Here is an 18,257-nt window from a genome sequence, read left to right on the forward strand (position 1 = left end):
GTCTGATTCTTTTATTAGTTAGTATTTGGATTAAGTCATGGTTCTACTGCTCAGGAGTTTCGTAGTCCTAAGCACATGGCATCACCTTTCTCAGCCTTAGATTCCTTATTTGGGAAGCAGGGCATGTGGCAGTACTAGCTAATGTCAGTTCCCTGCTCTCCTCTGCCTCCCTGGCTCCGTTGTCCTCTCCTTTCCTTCAACCCTGTCCAGACTTTACCCAGAGAACCTTGCTAGCTTCAGGGATACAGAAGAGTAGGGCCAGAGTTGGGAGATAGAACCTTCTCATAAAGAGATAAATTGCCACATGAGATGCCACATGGCAGGGGTAGAAAGGACTAGCTGAAACCTGAGAAGAGATGGGTCAGTAAATGGAGGGGAGGAAGGCTGAGAGGAGCTGGGGAAAGAGAGAGGGGGAAGGAGAAAGGGAAGCCATTGCTTACCTGAGAATGGGGGATGGAGAAGAAGAAGAAGGGACAGAGGAGAGGGAGGATGGAGGGTGTGGGGGGAAAGGAAAGCAGGGTTCAGAGGGGACATCTGTTGGGGTGTCCATGGGGGTCTTTGTCCATGACAATGTTGGCAAGTGGAGCCAAGGAGAGAGGAACTGGCAGGTGGAAAGGAATCATCCTAGACAGTTTCCCCCTTCTTCCCCATTGTTTCTCCTCTTAGCTTCATCCTGCTCAGACCCTTTGCTTAAATTTACAAAGTCTTCCCAGGCTACTAAACCTACAATATGCAAATGATACAAATTTATTGGAGAAGTCATGAGCAATTCCCAAGACAGCCTTGCTCCTCTCTGCTCTGCACCTGTGGATACAACCTTCTCTTCTGTAGTGAACCATCTCTGTCCCTTGCTAAGGTCAACATCTCCAGTGGTGCTCCATCTGCTCCTCTCACCTACTCAAGTACATCACTCCAGCAATTTTCTCCTCTTTCCCTTGCAGCATCAGACTTTTCTCTCCACTGGATCATTATCATTAACACTTAAAAATTTGGTCATTTAGTTTAATTTAAAATATACCCTGAGTAGACACCAATTCTTATTCCAGGAACTGCCTTACTGCTTCCCTTTTCTAACTCTTTCCTTCAAGAGTTGTCCATGATGGCTGTTTCCAATTTATCATCTCCCATTCTATTTGAACCCATTCCAGTCAAAACTTTTGCCCCTGCCATTCCACAGAATTTGCTCTTATCTAGTTCATCAATGACTGCCTCATTGCTAACTCCTGTGGTTCATTTTCATTCCTAATCTTCTTGGACCTGTCATCAGCTGTTGACATAGTTGGTCAGTTTTTCCTCCTTGTAGCACTTGGACTGCATTCAAGGGCACCACTACCCCCTGATTTTCCTTCTCCCTCTCTGGCTGATACTTCACAAACCTTCCTGGATCCTCCTCATATTGCCAACTTTCTTAAAGTTGGAGTGTCTCCCAGCTCAGAACTTGGATTCCTTCATCCATACTCAGCCCCTACGTGCTCTCACTCAGTCTTAGGATTTTAAACACCATCTCTATGAGGGAGACATCACACCTATGTCTCCAACACTGGCCCCTCTCTTCTGAATTCCAGACTCATAACCAGCTGTTTACCTAACGTCTCTACTTGGTGGTCTAACAGGCACCTCAGACTGAACATGTCCAAAATAGAGCTCCTAAACTCTAGAAATCAAGACAGTATCTCTTGGCATAAGGATATTCAAATAGAACACTGAAATGAAATAGAGCCCAGAAATAGACCAAATTGATGTATTCAGTTGATTGTCAATGAAGGCCAAAGCAATCCAATGGGGAAAGGAAAGGCTTTCAATAAATGATGCTATAACGACTTGATATTCATAGGGGAATTCATGAACCTTGTCCCCTGCATTATACCATACAAAAAATTAACTCCAGATGGATCAACATTTAGCTCTTGGTCTTTCCTCCCAAATCTGCTCCTTCTATAGGTTTCCTTAATTTCAATTAAAGCAACTGCATTCTTCCAATTCCTCAGCCTGTGCATTCTGGAGTCACCCTTTTCTTCTCTCTCTCTTTCTTTCTCCCTCCCACCTCCACAGGCAGTAAGTCTGTCAGGTCCACTTTCAAGATAGCTTACAGTATTATAATAGCCTCCTAGCTCTGGCCCTTACCTCCATACTTGCCCCTGCACCAACCCCTGATGGTTGTTCTCATCAGAACATTCTAGTGAAATCCTGTTTAAATACAAGTCAAAGGCAATCATGGCTCTGCTCAAAACTCACCAACGCTCATGTCTCTTGGAGTAGAAACGTTCACTCTGTGACTGATGAGAACCTACATGATCTGCTCCTCTTCCTCGCCATGCCGGCCACTTCCCTTGGTTGTGAGCACACCAGGCACACACCCACCCCAGGACTTTTTGTTTGTTGTTCCTGTGCCCAGAATATCTTTCCCTCTTCATCCACATGGTTTGCTTCCTCACTTCATTTAGTTCTTGCCCTAAATGTTACCTTCTCACTGACACCTTTCCTGAACTACCTAAACATATAAACCTGCTCCAGCAACCTCTGCCCTTCCTCCTAACCTTAATTTTCTTTTTAGCACTTATCATTATCTAAGATAGTTCATTTTATACTTATTAATATTGTTTATTATTTTTCTCCCCCACTAGACTAGAAGCTCCGTGAGGGCAGGAAGCTCTACCTGTTTGGTGTTCTCAGCATATAACACAGCGTCGGACACATTTCAGGCATTCAATAAATGCTTGTTAAATGAGTGAGTAAACTGGGGTTCAAGTCCATGGACTATTGGTCACAAGTTTTCAGCTTCCCCACACGGCCTTTCCCATCAGATGCTGTTGTCTTAAGGGACTGGTTCAGTTTCTTGTGTGTGTCTCGATTGTGGAATTACATTGTAAGCTCATCAGTGGCAAGGAGCATGAAACTGGTCTCATACAGTTTTACATTCCCCACTATTGCTAGCATTGGGAGGGGCAGGTAGAAGCTGCTAACCTCCCTTTAGCTCCCTACATCATATGTCATGTCCAGTAAATATGTGAGCTTGTGTAGATATGTGAGAAGTTAGGTCTACTACCCTCTAATGCTTTGCAAAATATTTCACACCTTTTTAAAAAATTATTTTTTTTTAATTTTTAAAGATTTGGATTATATAAATGTCCCATGAGAAATATAGAGGATTCTTCCCATATGCCCCAATCCTTCCCCTCCCATACTTTCCAACATTAACATCTTTCATTAGTGTGATACAGCTGTTAAAATTGATGAGCACATATTGAAGCATTGCTACTAACTGTGGACTATAGTTTATATTAGAGTTTATACTCTGCTCCGCTCAATTTTATAGGTTATGACAAAATGTATAATGGCCCATATCGTTCATTCCAATGTCATGCAGGCCACTTCCAGTGTCCCGAAATACCCCCATGTTACACCTATTCTTCCCCCTCCCTCCCCTCGAAGCCTCTGGTATTTCTCATCTTATAACTATTTGAGTCCGAGTATATTTGTATTCCAAGGAAGTTATGTAATTATGGCTTACATTGTTGCAACTTCTATACCCATACTTGTGAAAAAGGTATCGAGAGATTTTTTTGAGGGATAATTGTACAGAAGGAGATAGAGTGGTAAAGAGGAATCAGTAGCAAACTAGATGTCAGGACACAGGAGCCCAGGGGTTTAGCAGCTGAACAATCTGAAGCAGGCGTCCCTCTGCTGGAGTTTTCATCTGTATGAGGGGATTGGACTGGAAAGTATCTTTTCACTAATAATTACTCTAAGCTTTGCTAACGTTTTGGGTGTGAGCCCAGGGAAATTCATCTCATTTTTCCATGGGGCAGATTAATGTTAAGTTCAAAACTTTTTGTATAAAGCTTGGGACAGGTGTGGTAGCTTAGAATTATCTAGACAGCCCCGCCGGATAGAAATATAATGAGAACCACATATATAACTAAAAAATTTCCAGTGGCCACATTAAAAAAGTAAAAAGAAAGCTGTAAAATTAATTCTGATATCTTATTTGATTTAACCTAATATATCTAAAATATTACCATTTCAACATGTAGTCAATATAAAAATTATTAATCAGGTATTTCATACACATAATTCTGTACTAAGTTTTCAAATTTGATGTGTTTTTACACTTACAGCAAGTCTCAGTATGGACTAGCCTCATCTCCAGGCTCAGTAGCCACGTGTGGCCAGTGACGGCTGTGCTGAAGACAGAGAGGAACAGCAAGCTTCAAATATCTTGGAGATTGAAAGATTTATGACTGTGAAGAATGGGCTCAAGGAGCCCTGGAAGGAAGTCAAACAATAGGCAGATTGAGCTACTCCTGTTACGTGCAGTGATTGACATTTTTAGCAGCTAGAGTGTGTATTAAGCCAGGTGCTTAGCACTTTAGTTGAATTTTTTCATTTCATCCTCACATCAGTGTTACTAAGTCATATTCCTCCCCTTACATATGAGAAAAATGAGGCATAAAATTCGAGTAATTTCCTATTATGACTTGTGAGCCTATTTTCCTGGGCAATTATGTGCAGACAATGATGTGGGAAAAGGAGCTCAATAGTTTATCCACTGAGTCTTTCCAGGCTTAAATCCCAGCTGCCTTGACCCCTGGTGGTAATTCACCTGTGCTCACCCATGGGGATGGGGCCTCGGAGCTCAGGGCCCGTGTCCTGGCATCTTGGCCTTACATCCTCCAGTGGCCACTTCATCAACAATGTAGTTTGGTACAATGTTAGGTCCCACCTCGTTAGCCTTTATAAACCCTCCTCTTCCTCCCCAAGCTCCAGAGCCAGCCTAAGTGTCTCCTTCTATGGGAAGATGAAAAGGCCTGACCTACACGTGATCTCACTGGGAGCCAGGATTTCAAGAAAGTGCAAATAAAATTGTTAGGTTGGAGGGAGACAGATTGAAAAGCTAGGACTGGGAATTGTCAAAGCCAGGAACAAGGCGTGCTATAAAAAGACAAACAACAAACAAGCATCTCTGCTTTCCCTTTTCTCTTCCTATTTCATATCTTATCCTCTCATCACTCAACTTTTGCTTCTTTTTCCTCCCCTCTCTCTCTGCCTTCCCAATTTCTTTCTCTCCATTTTCCTTTACCTGTTTTTTCTTTTTAAGGAGGAATCAGGGGCCTTGTACATGGGAGGCAGGCACTCAACCATGAGCTGCATCCGCCCCCTCCTGTTCTTTTTATTTTGTTTACTCATCCACTCCACTCCCTTTTCCCATTTCTTCAAAATACTGTGTTTACCTCATGGAATTGCTCCAGGTCTTGTGGGCAGGAACGTGTTAGCATCAACATGAAGAAACATGGAGTATTCTAAAAACCTCCTTTTATAGAAATAATTTAAAAACAGAAGCTACATTCCAGTTTTGAAACCAGAGAGGATCCCATCCTGAGGCCTGGACGTCCGAGTTGGAAAAGGACCTCGAGGTCTCCAAACAGGCTCTTGGTCTTGCACACCAGCTGAGGTGGATGTGGGGGAAGCGGTGCACTCAGGGGTGCCTGGGGCGGTGGGCGTGGCCTAAAGCGGGGACAGGTGGGGTGAGGGGTGAGCAGCTGACTGCCCCAGTCTTGGAAGGCTAAACTTTTGTTATTATTATAAAACTTCCTCCAGCTACCAGGAAGTCTTGGCTCTTCTCACTGTGTCTTAGTTTATACACAGTCCACATGCTCTTTCCAGATGTCCAGACATCTTTTCCCCCAAACAGTTGATGTCCTCTGCCATGGGTGGGTCTCCCCATGTCAGAAGGAGTCGCTGCTTCCCACTTGCTACGTGCAGAGTGTGGAGACGCTCTCTCTGCCTTGAGAGAGGACAGCAGCCCTGCCTGACGGGGTGTCCCAGGGCAGGCCCTTCCTAGTTTCTTTGCCAGAGATCCTTTCCTCATTCTTGCTTTCTTTTTTATTTTCCTCTTCTCCCTTCCCTTCCCCTTTCCCTCTTTAATTTCTTCTCTTTCCTTTTCCTCCCTGCTTTTGCCTTTCCCCTCTCTTCTCTCTTACATGTACCACTACGCATGCTCAGAGCTGTCTGCACTCAATAGGCTGCACCCACTGGGCTTTCAGAGGTGCCAGGGTGTGAGCTCCTCACCTGCCATCGCTTTTAATCTTCGCAGTTATTTTTAACCTACCAGGTGGTGGCTATCGTTATCTGCATTTTAAGGGAGACAACATGAGGCCCAGGTCGGTGAAGAACCTTTCTCAGAGTCCCACAGCCTGTAAATGGCAGAGTTCTGACCCAGAGTTCATGTTCACAGCCCACAGGTGCAGCCTGGCTCTCTCGCCTGCTTGGACTTGAACACATGTTGGCATGAACTTTCCAGATTCAAGGAACGTTCAGACCCCACGGTGCCCGTTTCTGGGAGGGGATTCAGCCATACTGGGGTGCACGAACCCTTACTGGGGCCACTGGACCTTGTGGAAGGAAGCCTGGGGGAGCTGAGCGCTCTTCTTTGCCAGCCTCATTGGGTTAGCTTCCTAGCGATGCTGCAACAAAGGGCCACAAACTGCATTGCGAAATACAGCAGAAACTGCCTGGGTCAGCTCAGGATTCCACCACCTGTCCTCCAGCCGCCTGGAAAATCCCCACCCTCAGCACAGTCTGTGAAGTCCAGGGAACCCCCGAGGGATGCTGGACGTGTCTGCCCACCTTCCCTTCCCTCCAGCTCCTGGAACAACCTCTGCTCGTTGCAGCCTGAGGCAAAGCTCTATTGAACTAAAAAGCAAACAGAAATGTATTCTCTCAGGGTCCTGGGGAGCAGAAGCTGGAAATCAGGGTGTTGCGGGGTTGGCTCCTCTGGAGGCTCAGAGGGAGAAACCGCCCCTCCTCTCCCGCAGCTCCCGGGGCTTCCAGCCAGCCTTGGCCTTCCTTGGCTTGCAGGTGTGTCCCTGCGCTCCCACCTGACCTTCCCGAGCTGGTTTCCAATCGCCCCCTCCTTACTAGGACACCAGCCACTGGGTTAGGGCCACCCCAGTCCAGCAGGACCTTATGTGAACTAAGTGTACTTGCAAAGACCCTATTTCTAAATAAGGCCACGGTCACAGTATGGGGAGGTTCACACTTCAATATACCCTTTCAGGGGGCACAATTCATCCCATGACACCTGGTTTTACTTGTTGGGTCCTGGGGTCTGGCTTCAGAGTGTTGCTTTCTGAAGCGGAGCTGACGTCAGGTTCATAGATGAATCACAGAAGGACGAGGGGCTTGCAAGCCTCCAGTGTGCTTGGGTCTGCAGAGACCCTGAGCATTCCTACAGTGCTTGCGAGAACAGTTTTGAAATGGTTTGACGCCTTGCTCTGCTCCATCTACAGAGCAAGGTAATAGAAATTCAGACCGTTGCTTCCCCCTCCCAAATCTCCTGTACCGGGCATCTTGTCTGCACTGTCTAATATTGCAGCCACCTGGCCATGTGTGGCTTGTTTAACGCAAAGTAAAATTTAAGATTCAGATTTTCAGAGGCTCTGAGTCTACAGGATGTTCGATTAGAGAAAAGAAGGCTAAGTTTTTACTGAAAAGCTGAATGCTTAAGGAGCTAAGGGCTGGTGAGGGCAGCATGAGCTGAATTTAACGGAAGAGCATTGGAGAGTCAGGTGAGAATGTCTGCTGAGCACCCATCCTGTGTCAAACCTGCTGACACTCAGCTTAGTTTCAATGTTGAGGAATAGCTGTAGCTGCAGAGCAGTATGGGAGCAGAGACTGAACATGCTGGGCCTCAGCAGGGTTCCTGTTGGAGACAAAGCTCGGCTGTGATGTCTTCCCACCATGGTGCACAGCACTTTGGAGTCTACTATTCCCCTGGTGTTTGAGCAGCAAAATTCCCATAATGCCAGAGCTGGAAGATCCTTGAAAGGCTGCACCTTCGGTGCTCATCAGGCTGTTCCAGGGAATCTGTGCAGTGATGAGGAAGTTGATGTGGCTCAAGAAGTTGGGTGCCTGCCGACCACACAGGAGTCCCCAGATTTGGTCCTGGTGCCTCATAAAGAAGACAGCAAGCTGATGCAATAAGATGATGCAACAAGGAAACACAATGAGAGACACAACAAGTAGTGAGCAGGGGTGGCTCAAGAAATTGGGCACCTCCCTCCCGCATGGGAGGTCCCGGGTTCAGTTCCCAGTGCCTCCTAAAAAAGAATAAGAAGATGAGCAGTCCCTGTGAGTGCGAACAACAGGGAGGGGGGTAAATTATCCTCGAAAAAGTCATTGGAATTTCTGGTTCTTGGCGTAACGCTGGGGGTAGAGTGTCTAGCTGAGGCTTAAGCCTGAGGTGGGGTGGGAGTGGTTGAATAAAGGTGTTTTTAAATCTGTGGGGAAAAAAAAGAATAAGGTGAACCCTTAATTGTTGGATGTGGCTCCCAGGGATGGGTGAGCAAGTTTATGTAATTTGAAGGGATGGTATTGAGCCTTTCTGAACTCTACTAAGTCTCAAAAACATGGTAATAGTGAATATTCTCTAGAGGAAGGATGGCAAGGGGTTGCCCTATCCAGCTTTCCCACCACCGTGCTTTCCCACCCACTGCTCTAGGTTGGACGAGGGAAAGGAAAAAGAGTAGAAAAACTGGATTATCAATTGTTCGAGGGAAGGGATACTGCCTTAGCTGTGTCTGTACTTCCTTAAGAGTGTTTGCTGAGAGCAAACTCAGTGAGTGTGAGCTGGATGGGTGGGAGAATGAGAGGGGAAGGCTCGGTGCCCACACAGAAGTGGGAGGAGAATCAGAGTGGGTTTGACCTGCTCCCCCACCCCACCCCAATACGTGACGCTTCACACGTGGGCCCCCCGCGCTGTCCTTTGTGCCCTGCTGAAGCCTGCGCCCTTCTGTTTCCATACCTGGTGCTCCTCACTAGGGGGTGGAGGCGGGGAAGGAGCATGTCTGACCCCGTGGTCTGTGGAGCCCCGTTAGCGCTGGAAGGAGAGCAGTGGGGGCTTCAGAGGGCGGGTTCAGGCAGGAGGGATTTGATCCCTGCCCACCGTTTGCCAGCTGTACGGCCTCGACCTGTTACTATTCTTCTCAGCCTCTCTTACCTGTAAACTGGGTCTTAGACATTCCTCTAGATGAACTTATTTTGAAATATAATATACATACAGAAAAGTGTACAAGTCATAATCATACAGCTTTCACAAAGCAGCACTGCACAAACGGAGGGCAGAATAGTGCGGAGCTCCAGACCCTCTTCTTGGCCCTCCCAGTCATCACCCACCCCACCTGATGCAAGAGGACCCCATCCCAATGTCTAGCTTTATTTTACTTCTCTCTGTTTTTGAATTTTATATGGATAGACACGTACAGAATGTACCTTTTGCATTTGGTTTCCTCTGCTTAACATCATGTTTATAAGATTCGTCTACAGTGTTGGGTGTAGTTGTGGGGTGTTGTGTCTCCTTACTGAGCACTGTTCCAATGTGTATGTATACCACGAGGTAATTATCCCTTACACTGTGGGCAGACATTTCAGTTATTTGCAGTTTTGGACTCCGAGCACTATTACATATAAATTTTTTTGATGTACAGGTGTTAGGAGGGGAATGATTCCATCTAGGAGTGGAACTGCTGGATTATGGAACATGACCAGCTCTGAGCCCTCCAGAACCTGCCCGACAGTTTAATGTTCATTTCTGACCTCACAGGTTGTGAGGATTCAAGAGCTCGTTAGGGTGCTTGGCACACAGAAGGCCCCAACATGCCATTAAAAATGTAGCCAAGGCTTAACACTCCATTGATTTCAAGTACCATAATGGACTTAAACATTTTTTTGTCTTTATTTATTTTTTTAATATTACATTAAAAAAATATGAGGTCTCCATATACCCCCCACCCCCTTCCCGCACTTCTCCCCCCATAACAATCTCCTCCATCATCATGAGACATTCATTGCATTTGGTGAATATATCTCTGAGCACAGCTGCACCTCATGGTCAATGGTCCACATCATAGTCCACACTCTACCACGTTCCACCCAGTGGGCCATGGGAGGACATACAATGTCTGGTAACTATCCCTACAGCATCACCCAGGACAACTGCAAGTCCCGAAAACACTTCCACATCTCATCCCTTCCTCCCATTCCCTACCCCTAGCAGCCACCATGGCCACTTTCTACACACCAATGCCATATTTTCTTCAATTACTAATCACAATAGTTCATGAATAGATTATCAGTAAGTCCACTCTAATCCATACTCTATTCCTCCATCCTGTGGACCTTGGAATGGTTGTGTCCACTCCACATCTGTAACAAGAGGGGACTTAGATTCCACATGGATGCTGGATGCAATCCTCCTGCTTTCAGTTGTAGGCACTCTTGGCTCCCTGGTGTGGTGGTTGATCTTCTTCAACTCCATGTTAGCTGAGTGGGGTAAGTCCAATAAACCAGAGTGTGGGAGCTGAAGTCTGTTGAGGCTCAGGGCCTGGCTATCACATGGTCAGTCCAGAGATTCAGGTCCCCTGGGTATATATTAAACCCCAGCACCAACTATAGTTCTGGCAAAGGTAACAGGAGAGGCTTGTGAACAAAGATCACATCTGAGTCCAGCTCCATCACACAGAAACACAAACTCCAAAGTAGGGCCAAGTGACATGGCACTGAACTCCATCTGCCATTACCATAGAACCTGTGGGTCTCTGTAGCCCTCAGAAGAACCAATACCCGGGGTTGTATCTACTTTATCTGTCTCTGGGACTTTGCTGAGGTGTGCACAATGGCAACCCCTCTGATAACCTCCCGGCTCTTTTTGGAGACTCATAGCCATATAAACTCATTTGTCCTTTCCATTTCCCCCTTGATTCAGGTCAAAAAGCATTTTTAACTCCTGGTATTATATGTAGACAGGGATATACTGCTGGTCCGAGTTGAACCTTTTATTCAAGGTCATTTTCTAGTTACATCAGCTGGCACTTGGTAGTAATCCCTCGGCACTAGGAAGGCTCATCCCCGGGAGTCATGTCCCATTCTGGGGGGAAGGCAATGCATTTACATGCTGGGTTTGGCTTTGAGACTGGCCACATTTGAGCAACACGGAGGCTCTCAGGAGGGAACTCTTAGGCACCCGCAGCTCTAGGCCTTGTTCTTAATTCAGGTGCACAGGCTCACAAGCATAGTCATTAGTATCAAGGGCTCATTGTTGGACCTTCCTTCTTTTTTGGTCTTTGCTGTTGCACTTGGGGGATTGTTGCTGTTCCTTTAGGACTGTGATAGAGCTCGCTTGGCTAGGAACTCAGCAGTCCCTCAGTTGTTGTTTTTAATTGTATCCACTATGAAAATATCCAAACATTTTTATGTACCCTGGATATATGCCCTGTAGAACTCCCTGCCAGCCATGTGTCCCCTGTCAATAACATCCCACACCAGTATTCCTCCCTGCCATTGTTGAACCTCTCTGTGATCCAAAACTTCTTCAAAAGTGAAGCCCAATATATTGCCAGGTTCCATTAATAGTAAAATGGAATATAGTGATGAGTTTAAAGGTTAGATATAGAATACGTATTAATTTGAAAATTAAGGTAAAAATAAATTGGAGTATCAAAAAATTAAAAAATGCAAAAGCTTTGTTTTCTTATTGCTTATTCATTTAGGTGGTTACTGTTATTGTTTTGTTGTTGTTGTTGTTGTTTTTAATATACCGCTGAAGGAAATAACTCACCTTATAGCTGTTTCCTTCTAAAAACTTGCTTTGGGTTAAGTTCTCAGGAGAGGTTTAATGGGCCAAGCATATGTGACTTTGAGAACGTCCTCCCTGGAAAGACCACATGGGCTGGCTGAGAAGGGAAAGCAAGGCAGCCTCTCATGCCCTGTGCGGTGGAGCAGGCTCTGAAGACAAGTGGGCTCTTATAGAGGGCAGGGTAGAGGATGGATTTCTGTAAATGGTGGTGCCCTTGAGGCAACTAATGACTTAGTTCCTTAGAAGGAAAAATTGGCAATTTGAAAAACAATGTATTACCACATTAAGTCAGGGAAAGAGAAACCACAAGTGCAAAGCATTTTCATTTACTTTATTAGTTCATTCTTTTTTTTGTTTTTCCCCAAATATTAGGATCTTAAAGCCAAAGGGGCAGGGGGAAGGTGAGCTGGGGAGGGCCTGGAGGACTGAGAGAGGCTCGGGCATCTCTGGGGAGAGGCAGCGCCCTGGGCTGGGGCGGCCTCGCAGGTTCTAGCACTCGTTCCTGTTGAAGCTCTTGACCAGCGGGGAGCTCAGGCTCTCGTGGGTGACCTCGCAGTCGTACTTGTTGTGAGTGTTGTACTGGGCTGCGGGGAGCGTCAGGACACTGTTGAGGCTGTAGGTGCTGTCCTTGCTGTCCTGATCCGTGATGCTGCTCTGGACGTTGTTGGTCTGGACGGCTCCATCCACCTTCCAGGTGACCTTGGCGTTACCGGGATAGAAGCTGTTCACCAGGCACACGACGGAGGCCTTTCCAGTAGTGAGCTCCTCCGAGGATGGTGGGAAGAGGAAGGCGGACGGCTGGGCCACGCTCCCTGGGGAGGGAAGCACAGAGGGGTGGTCAGGCGGGGCGCGTGGGGACAGACACACAGCAACATGCCTACTCCGTGTCAGTGCAGCCACGAGCCTAGGAGGCCCCGTGCTGGGCTCAACGGTTCTGAGTCTCTGCTCATCGCCACCTACCCATTTTTTAAAAAAAGTTTCCAATATACCCCCCCACTCCTCCCACATCAACAACCTCTTTCTCCTGTGGCTCTTTCCTTGCGTTCGGGTGGCTCATTGCTGCTCTAACTCTGACACCACCTGAGGTCTCCTGGCTGGCTGGTCTGACCTCACCTTCTGTCCTTCCCCTGTTCTCCCTGCCTCGTGCAGTGATCTCAGTGCCACGGGCAGAGAAACCCACACCTCTTCTGACCCTCCAAGTTCGAAACCCAGGACAGGTGTGGGCTGTCCCCATGGAGGAAGAGGAGGCAGCGGCCGCTGGGGAAGGCTCCGGCTCCCACTGCCCCGTCCCCCTTCCAGAGCTGCCCTAGGCTCGAGGCTGCCCCCGCCCCCCGTGCTTCCCTCGCCGTGGCAGGGCTGGATGCACCCTGCAGAGTGGGCCCCAAGCCCATGTCTGCGCCTGGAGGGGGAGGGCCCTTTGCCTTCTGGGCCCTGCCACCCACTCTCCCCTCCCCAGAGGCTCTAGGTGAGTCCTGGCCCTGGCCCGAGTCTCTAGCTGTGTGGGGGCAAAGTTCAGCCAGCCCAGGGGTGCTGAGATGATCTGGGGTCCACTGCGACCTTGGCCACCTGCCCAGGAGGAGCTGGCTGGCTTCAGCTCTGACCTTGAGCAGCTGCCAGGTGGCCCCTGGAAATCCCCCTTGTGTTCCAGCCCCGAGTGGGACAGCAAGTCCCCAACAGCCCACTCAGTTTGCTCTCCTTTAAAGTCACAAAACAAATCGAGAATCCTTTGCTAGGAGAAGTCAGCAGATAAGTGTAAGGTTCTTATAAAGCTAGCCAAGCAGTTCAACATAAGACACTGTACTTTTTAAATTTCTCTTTTAACCTTACATGACTAATTTTTCCAGAGCATTGCATAAATTAGCCATGCAGAAAAAAAATATGATCTCTAGGAATTAAGGAGAGGGAAAACATTCTGTGATATCCCCATCTGGGTTTCCCTACACATTAAAACATCGAACAATTACTCCATTAGATCTAGGCATTATTTCAAGTAATCTTATTAGCTTTTAATAGATTTTAAAGGCCCAAATACCTCTGCCAAGTTTGTCGAGACCAGAATAATCCCCCTTAAACATCATTTTTGAAATCAGCTGATGCTAAGGAAAGCCAAATTAATAAACTCTTTTAGAGGCGATGGGATTAAAATACCTAGATTAAAATTTTTCTATCAAAAATTAAGGTATTGAAAATATGTTTATGTTATTAATCACATTTATAAATAATTAGATATTTTGTACAACTGAAATATTATACTCCTACCCAAATCAGTTCAATTTTTGAAAATTAAAAACATCACAAATTTAGCTTATTTCTATTTATCGGTTAATATTTATTAATGATATTTGATGTGAATTCAGTAAAATGTATCAAGACCTGAGAGGTTAGACTGCTGGCATTAAATTTTGCTGCTGTGGAGGTTGCCCTGAAAGACTTATATATATTTATCTTTTTTGGATTATGCTTTTATCATTTAAATAAATTTTATCACAGGTATTGAAATAATTTATATATCACTGAAAAAAATCTCTTTCAGTTCTTTATAGTCCCCTAGTGAAAATTAAGGGGATATAATAATAGAAATGAATGTGAATTTTATATCTGAAATCTCTAACAAATAGATACATTACCTGTTTTTTCCACATTAGGTTATGTCCACCACATTTCATTCGTGGCATTATTTGTATCACTGTGTGTCACGAAGAGCAGGCCACGGCAAATTTAAACGGATCAGTGCCGGGTTGCTGCAGACCTTAACAGCCAGGCACTCACTGCCACATGAGCGCCATGGCCACGGAAGTCACTCAATCGTGAAGAAATACTGCCAAGAAGATTATGGCCCACGCTAGCTGTGCCACGGCCTCCTTGGCGGTATAAAAATGTGGCCACTCTTCAAATAAAATGTTTCCTGCTTTTCTACTAGTCCTTGGCCAATTAAAAATGCAATTATTTTACTTTCCTTCATTTAAACATTTCTTTGAAACTGGGATTTTGGGGACAACAGTCTTGACACCATTATCATAAAAGATCATTTCATATTTAGTCTAATGTAAAAATTGGATTACAACAAAAAGAAGATAACATGTCAAGGCCTTCTTCCTATAGAAGAGCATGAACATTCCAAGCTGATTTTGACAGTCTACCACTCGGACTCTAAAAAATGACATTGAGCCACCTCTTCTACTTGACAATTGGGTATACTTTTCTAGCTTTTTGCTGGCTTTTAGTTCACACTATTGATTTTTCTACTTGTGAAATAATTCTGAGGTAGAAGAGAGAACACAGACTAAGAAATACATTTCTCTCCTTTTCTTAATCATATATGATGAGCAAAAAACCAATAAAATATTTGGCAAAACCCAATGAAAATGAAATTACTTTTCTTCTTTATAATTCCAAGGGTTCTTCATTCATCTACACACTTTTTTCTGAGTTATTTAATTTAGATCAATTTTCACCATTTTTTGGTCTCCAAATCTAAATTTGGAACTGAGTTTAACTTTCTTAACCTGATGACAAATCTGAACTGCTCTCAATTACTATCATCACAAAACTTATATTTAAGCCTCTAACAGACAATTCTGGCAATTGGACATACATTTCAGAAGGCAGTAGAGAGAAATTACTTACTTTTAATCTCCAGATGGGTCCTTTGGCCAAAGGTGATCCACAGTATTAGCTTAATTACTTTCTCCTCAACAAAAATTCCTTCCTACTGCCATTCTTACTACATTGGCTGATATGGAGAAAATCTGGCCATTTAAATGCCGCATCAACTGACTGGCTCTACGTTCTTCCTTGAGATGAACCGATTGTCAGCCCCTTACTCATCTGATTTCAGGGAGAATCCCATGCTCCTTAGAACTGACCTCAACCCATATCCCAAATATGAAAAGCCCCCAATTTCACAAATCTACAAGAAAAATGGTTAGAGAAGGGCACTTACGTTTCAGCTCCACCTTGGTCCCCGGGCCGAAGGTGAGCCACAGTGATAGGACCCACACTTCCCCCTCAACAAAAACCTCCTCTTTTTGAACCTAATCAGACTAGGTTGGCTAATTTGGAGAGAATTCCAGCTCTTTCTTTCTCTTTCTCCCTACAAATCCTATTCACCTTTAAAAAATCCAGCAATTGGTTCGCTCACCCAGTTGGCAGATTTTCTGCCATTTACTTTTGGGTCACTAGGCATAGTTAATTTAGCCTAAATATCACAAATTCACACAAATGTCACAACAGTGCAAAAACTTCACAAATAATGGAGGAAAAATGTACTTACGTTTGAGTTCCAATTTGGTCCCTTCACCGAAAGTGAACCACAGTGCTGCTTCTTAAGTTTCCTCCTCTACAAAAACTTTTCCTGAGAGGGGCACCAAGACCCCTTCTCCAATTAAATTATTTTGATTTGGAAATCACAAAAATTAGCCATCAGTTAGCCTCCTGGGCAACAATTTTCCCTTCTCTGGATCTAATCTAGGAATGAAATTTTTTACATCCCTGGCCTGCCACTACTGAAAATACACAAAAAGGAACAATAGGCAAATCCAATGGACAGAAATAGTAAGAAACAGTTGGAAAAATACATACGTTTGAGTTCCACCTTGGTCCCGCCGCCAAAACTGTACACACAGTGGTTTCTCTTAGTCTCTCACTCATACAAAAACTGAGTTTCCCTTTCTGACCATTGAGCAAGGCTCTGTTCAGAATCTATGATGATGCTCCCCAGTAAATTTCTGAAACTATCACTCAGGCAAGTTATTCTCACCCAGTGACTGAATCTTGTCCTTCAGAGAAACAGAGAATGTGCACTCGATTCTCAAGTTTGCTTAAGGCTTTATCTTTATCTTTACCCCATAGGATATCAGAGTCTGGCTGCAAAGAGTCAGCTTATAGGTCATTTTATAACACAAGGATCACAAGACACAGACAACCGAGGGAGGAAAGTTTGGATTTTACTCACGTTTGAGTTCCACCTTGGTCCCTGGGCCGAACGTCCAACACAGTGATATTTCTCTGATGTCTGGCTGTACAAAAACCCTTCTCATTGAAGTGGAACAGAGCCTGGCTCAGCTGCTGAATCTTAACTCCCTTTTCCAGCAGGCATGGGAGCCCTGGGTTCTCCTGACAGGAGGAAATGTTTGTTTCCTTAGGTGAAATCTGAAGTTCTAGAGATTAATACATTTTTGTCCATGGCCCAACATTCCCTTTCTCTAGCATTTTATTTACCATATCAGGATTGCTTCCCTCCTTCCTTCCCCTAATGTAGGCTGAATGTAAATTGGGAAGGAAAAACAAACAAAATATAAAGATTGCCACCTCTTCATACCTTCTCCTGATGGGGAGAGGTGCTTTGCAAATGGTAACCCTCATTCAGTGAAAGTAAGAAACTTGTTACCGTCTCTAAGTAAAGGTTAATGCCAGACTGTCTTCCTGTTGGAACTGTTCCTTGGCCATGATGCTGTTTCTAAACAGACAGACTAACTGTATACCAATCCAAGGCAAATGCATTTCTTTGAAATGTACTTGCTATCAAGCAACTGATGACATGACATGAAAATGAAGGTCAAGAGAGTAGGCAAGTAGATTTTATTTTGACTGATTGTTCTCTTGTTGTAGGGCAGGTAAAGCCCAACACAGGTGCCACCATTTCCGCGGAGCTCACCCAGGTCCTTGCTGTCTTTGGGCTGCCAGGGAATCATGGATGCCACGGCATTTCCATAGGAACACAAACAGGGATACCAAAAACCTCACGTTGTTTTGTGAACAGCTTCATCTACTGTCATCTTGTTTCCCTTGTAACCCTCCACTCCCACCCTCAGCCTACATTGCTCCCACCAGGCTAAACTCCTTACAGATCTTTATGTCATTCGGCTTTTAGAAAACACATCCTCTACTCGACAATATCTCTGCCTACTTGGGTTAGAATGTGAACACCTAATTGTTTCTAAGACTCCTGTCTCTTTGATTATCTCCAAGCAGCTGACCAAATCATGCAGAGCACAGAGGCAGGCAATTGGGCCTAGAACACCTAATTGCTCTTATCAGCTGTCAGATTCTTTCTCCTCTACTAGATTGTCAGATGGTTGATATTTTATTTCTATTGTATTTGGGAGGCCCAGTCCAGTGTCTTTACTAGGCAAATAATTGGCAAACATTTGTAGAATGAATGAAGAAACCAGATAGTTAAAAATCAATAATAGCTCAGCACTGCTAAATTGTAATAGGACTAAGTTCTGATACCGACCTTCACAACAGCAAGCTATATAAAAGACATTATAATTGTCATTCTGAAGAGCATGGGCAGGTTTCTTTGGTTCTGTCACTGGGAGCTTGGCTAGTTGCCTTGAATAGCAAAATCAGCAGTGGGTCTCACCAAAGATGAATAAAGGGCAGCGTCAAGTTGGAAGTAGAGAAAAGAGAGAATTTGGCAAGTGGAAATGACATGTGCAGAATAGCTGACCCAGATATAGCCAACGTGGTTTGAAAGAAGGATGGAAAGAGGCTTTCTCTTCAGAGATATAACAATTCCTACCATAATAGCCGACATTTACAGAGCTCTTACAAAGTGCTAGACATTGTACATGGACATCACTTTTAATTATTCTCCACATTTTATAGACTAGAAACTAAT

General features: G+C 44.9%; 1 non-coding gene and 1 gene segment (V, D, J or C); one reads left to right on the forward strand and one right to left on the reverse strand.

Moving 5' to 3' along the window:
* Positions 1 to 7,182: 7,182 nt before the first annotated feature.
* Positions 7,183 to 7,316, forward strand: LOC111765807 (small nucleolar RNA SNORA9). The gene has a single exon (XR_002798033.2). It is a non-coding gene; the product is annotated as a small nucleolar RNA SNORA9 (small nucleolar RNA).
* Positions 7,317 to 11,948: 4,632 nt separating this feature from the next.
* Positions 11,949 to 16,736, reverse strand: LOC101428700 (immunoglobulin kappa constant-like). The segment is given in 2 exon segments: positions 11,949 to 12,444; positions 16,587 to 16,736. Coding segments are annotated over 2 exon segments (408 nt in total).
* Between the last annotated feature and the right edge of the window lie 1,521 nt (positions 16,737 to 18,257).

This window comes from Dasypus novemcinctus, chromosome 17 (genome assembly GCF_030445035.2).
Source record: "Dasypus novemcinctus isolate mDasNov1 chromosome 17, mDasNov1.1.hap2, whole genome shotgun sequence".
NCBI lineage: Eukaryota > Metazoa > Chordata > Mammalia > Cingulata > Dasypodidae > Dasypus > Dasypus novemcinctus.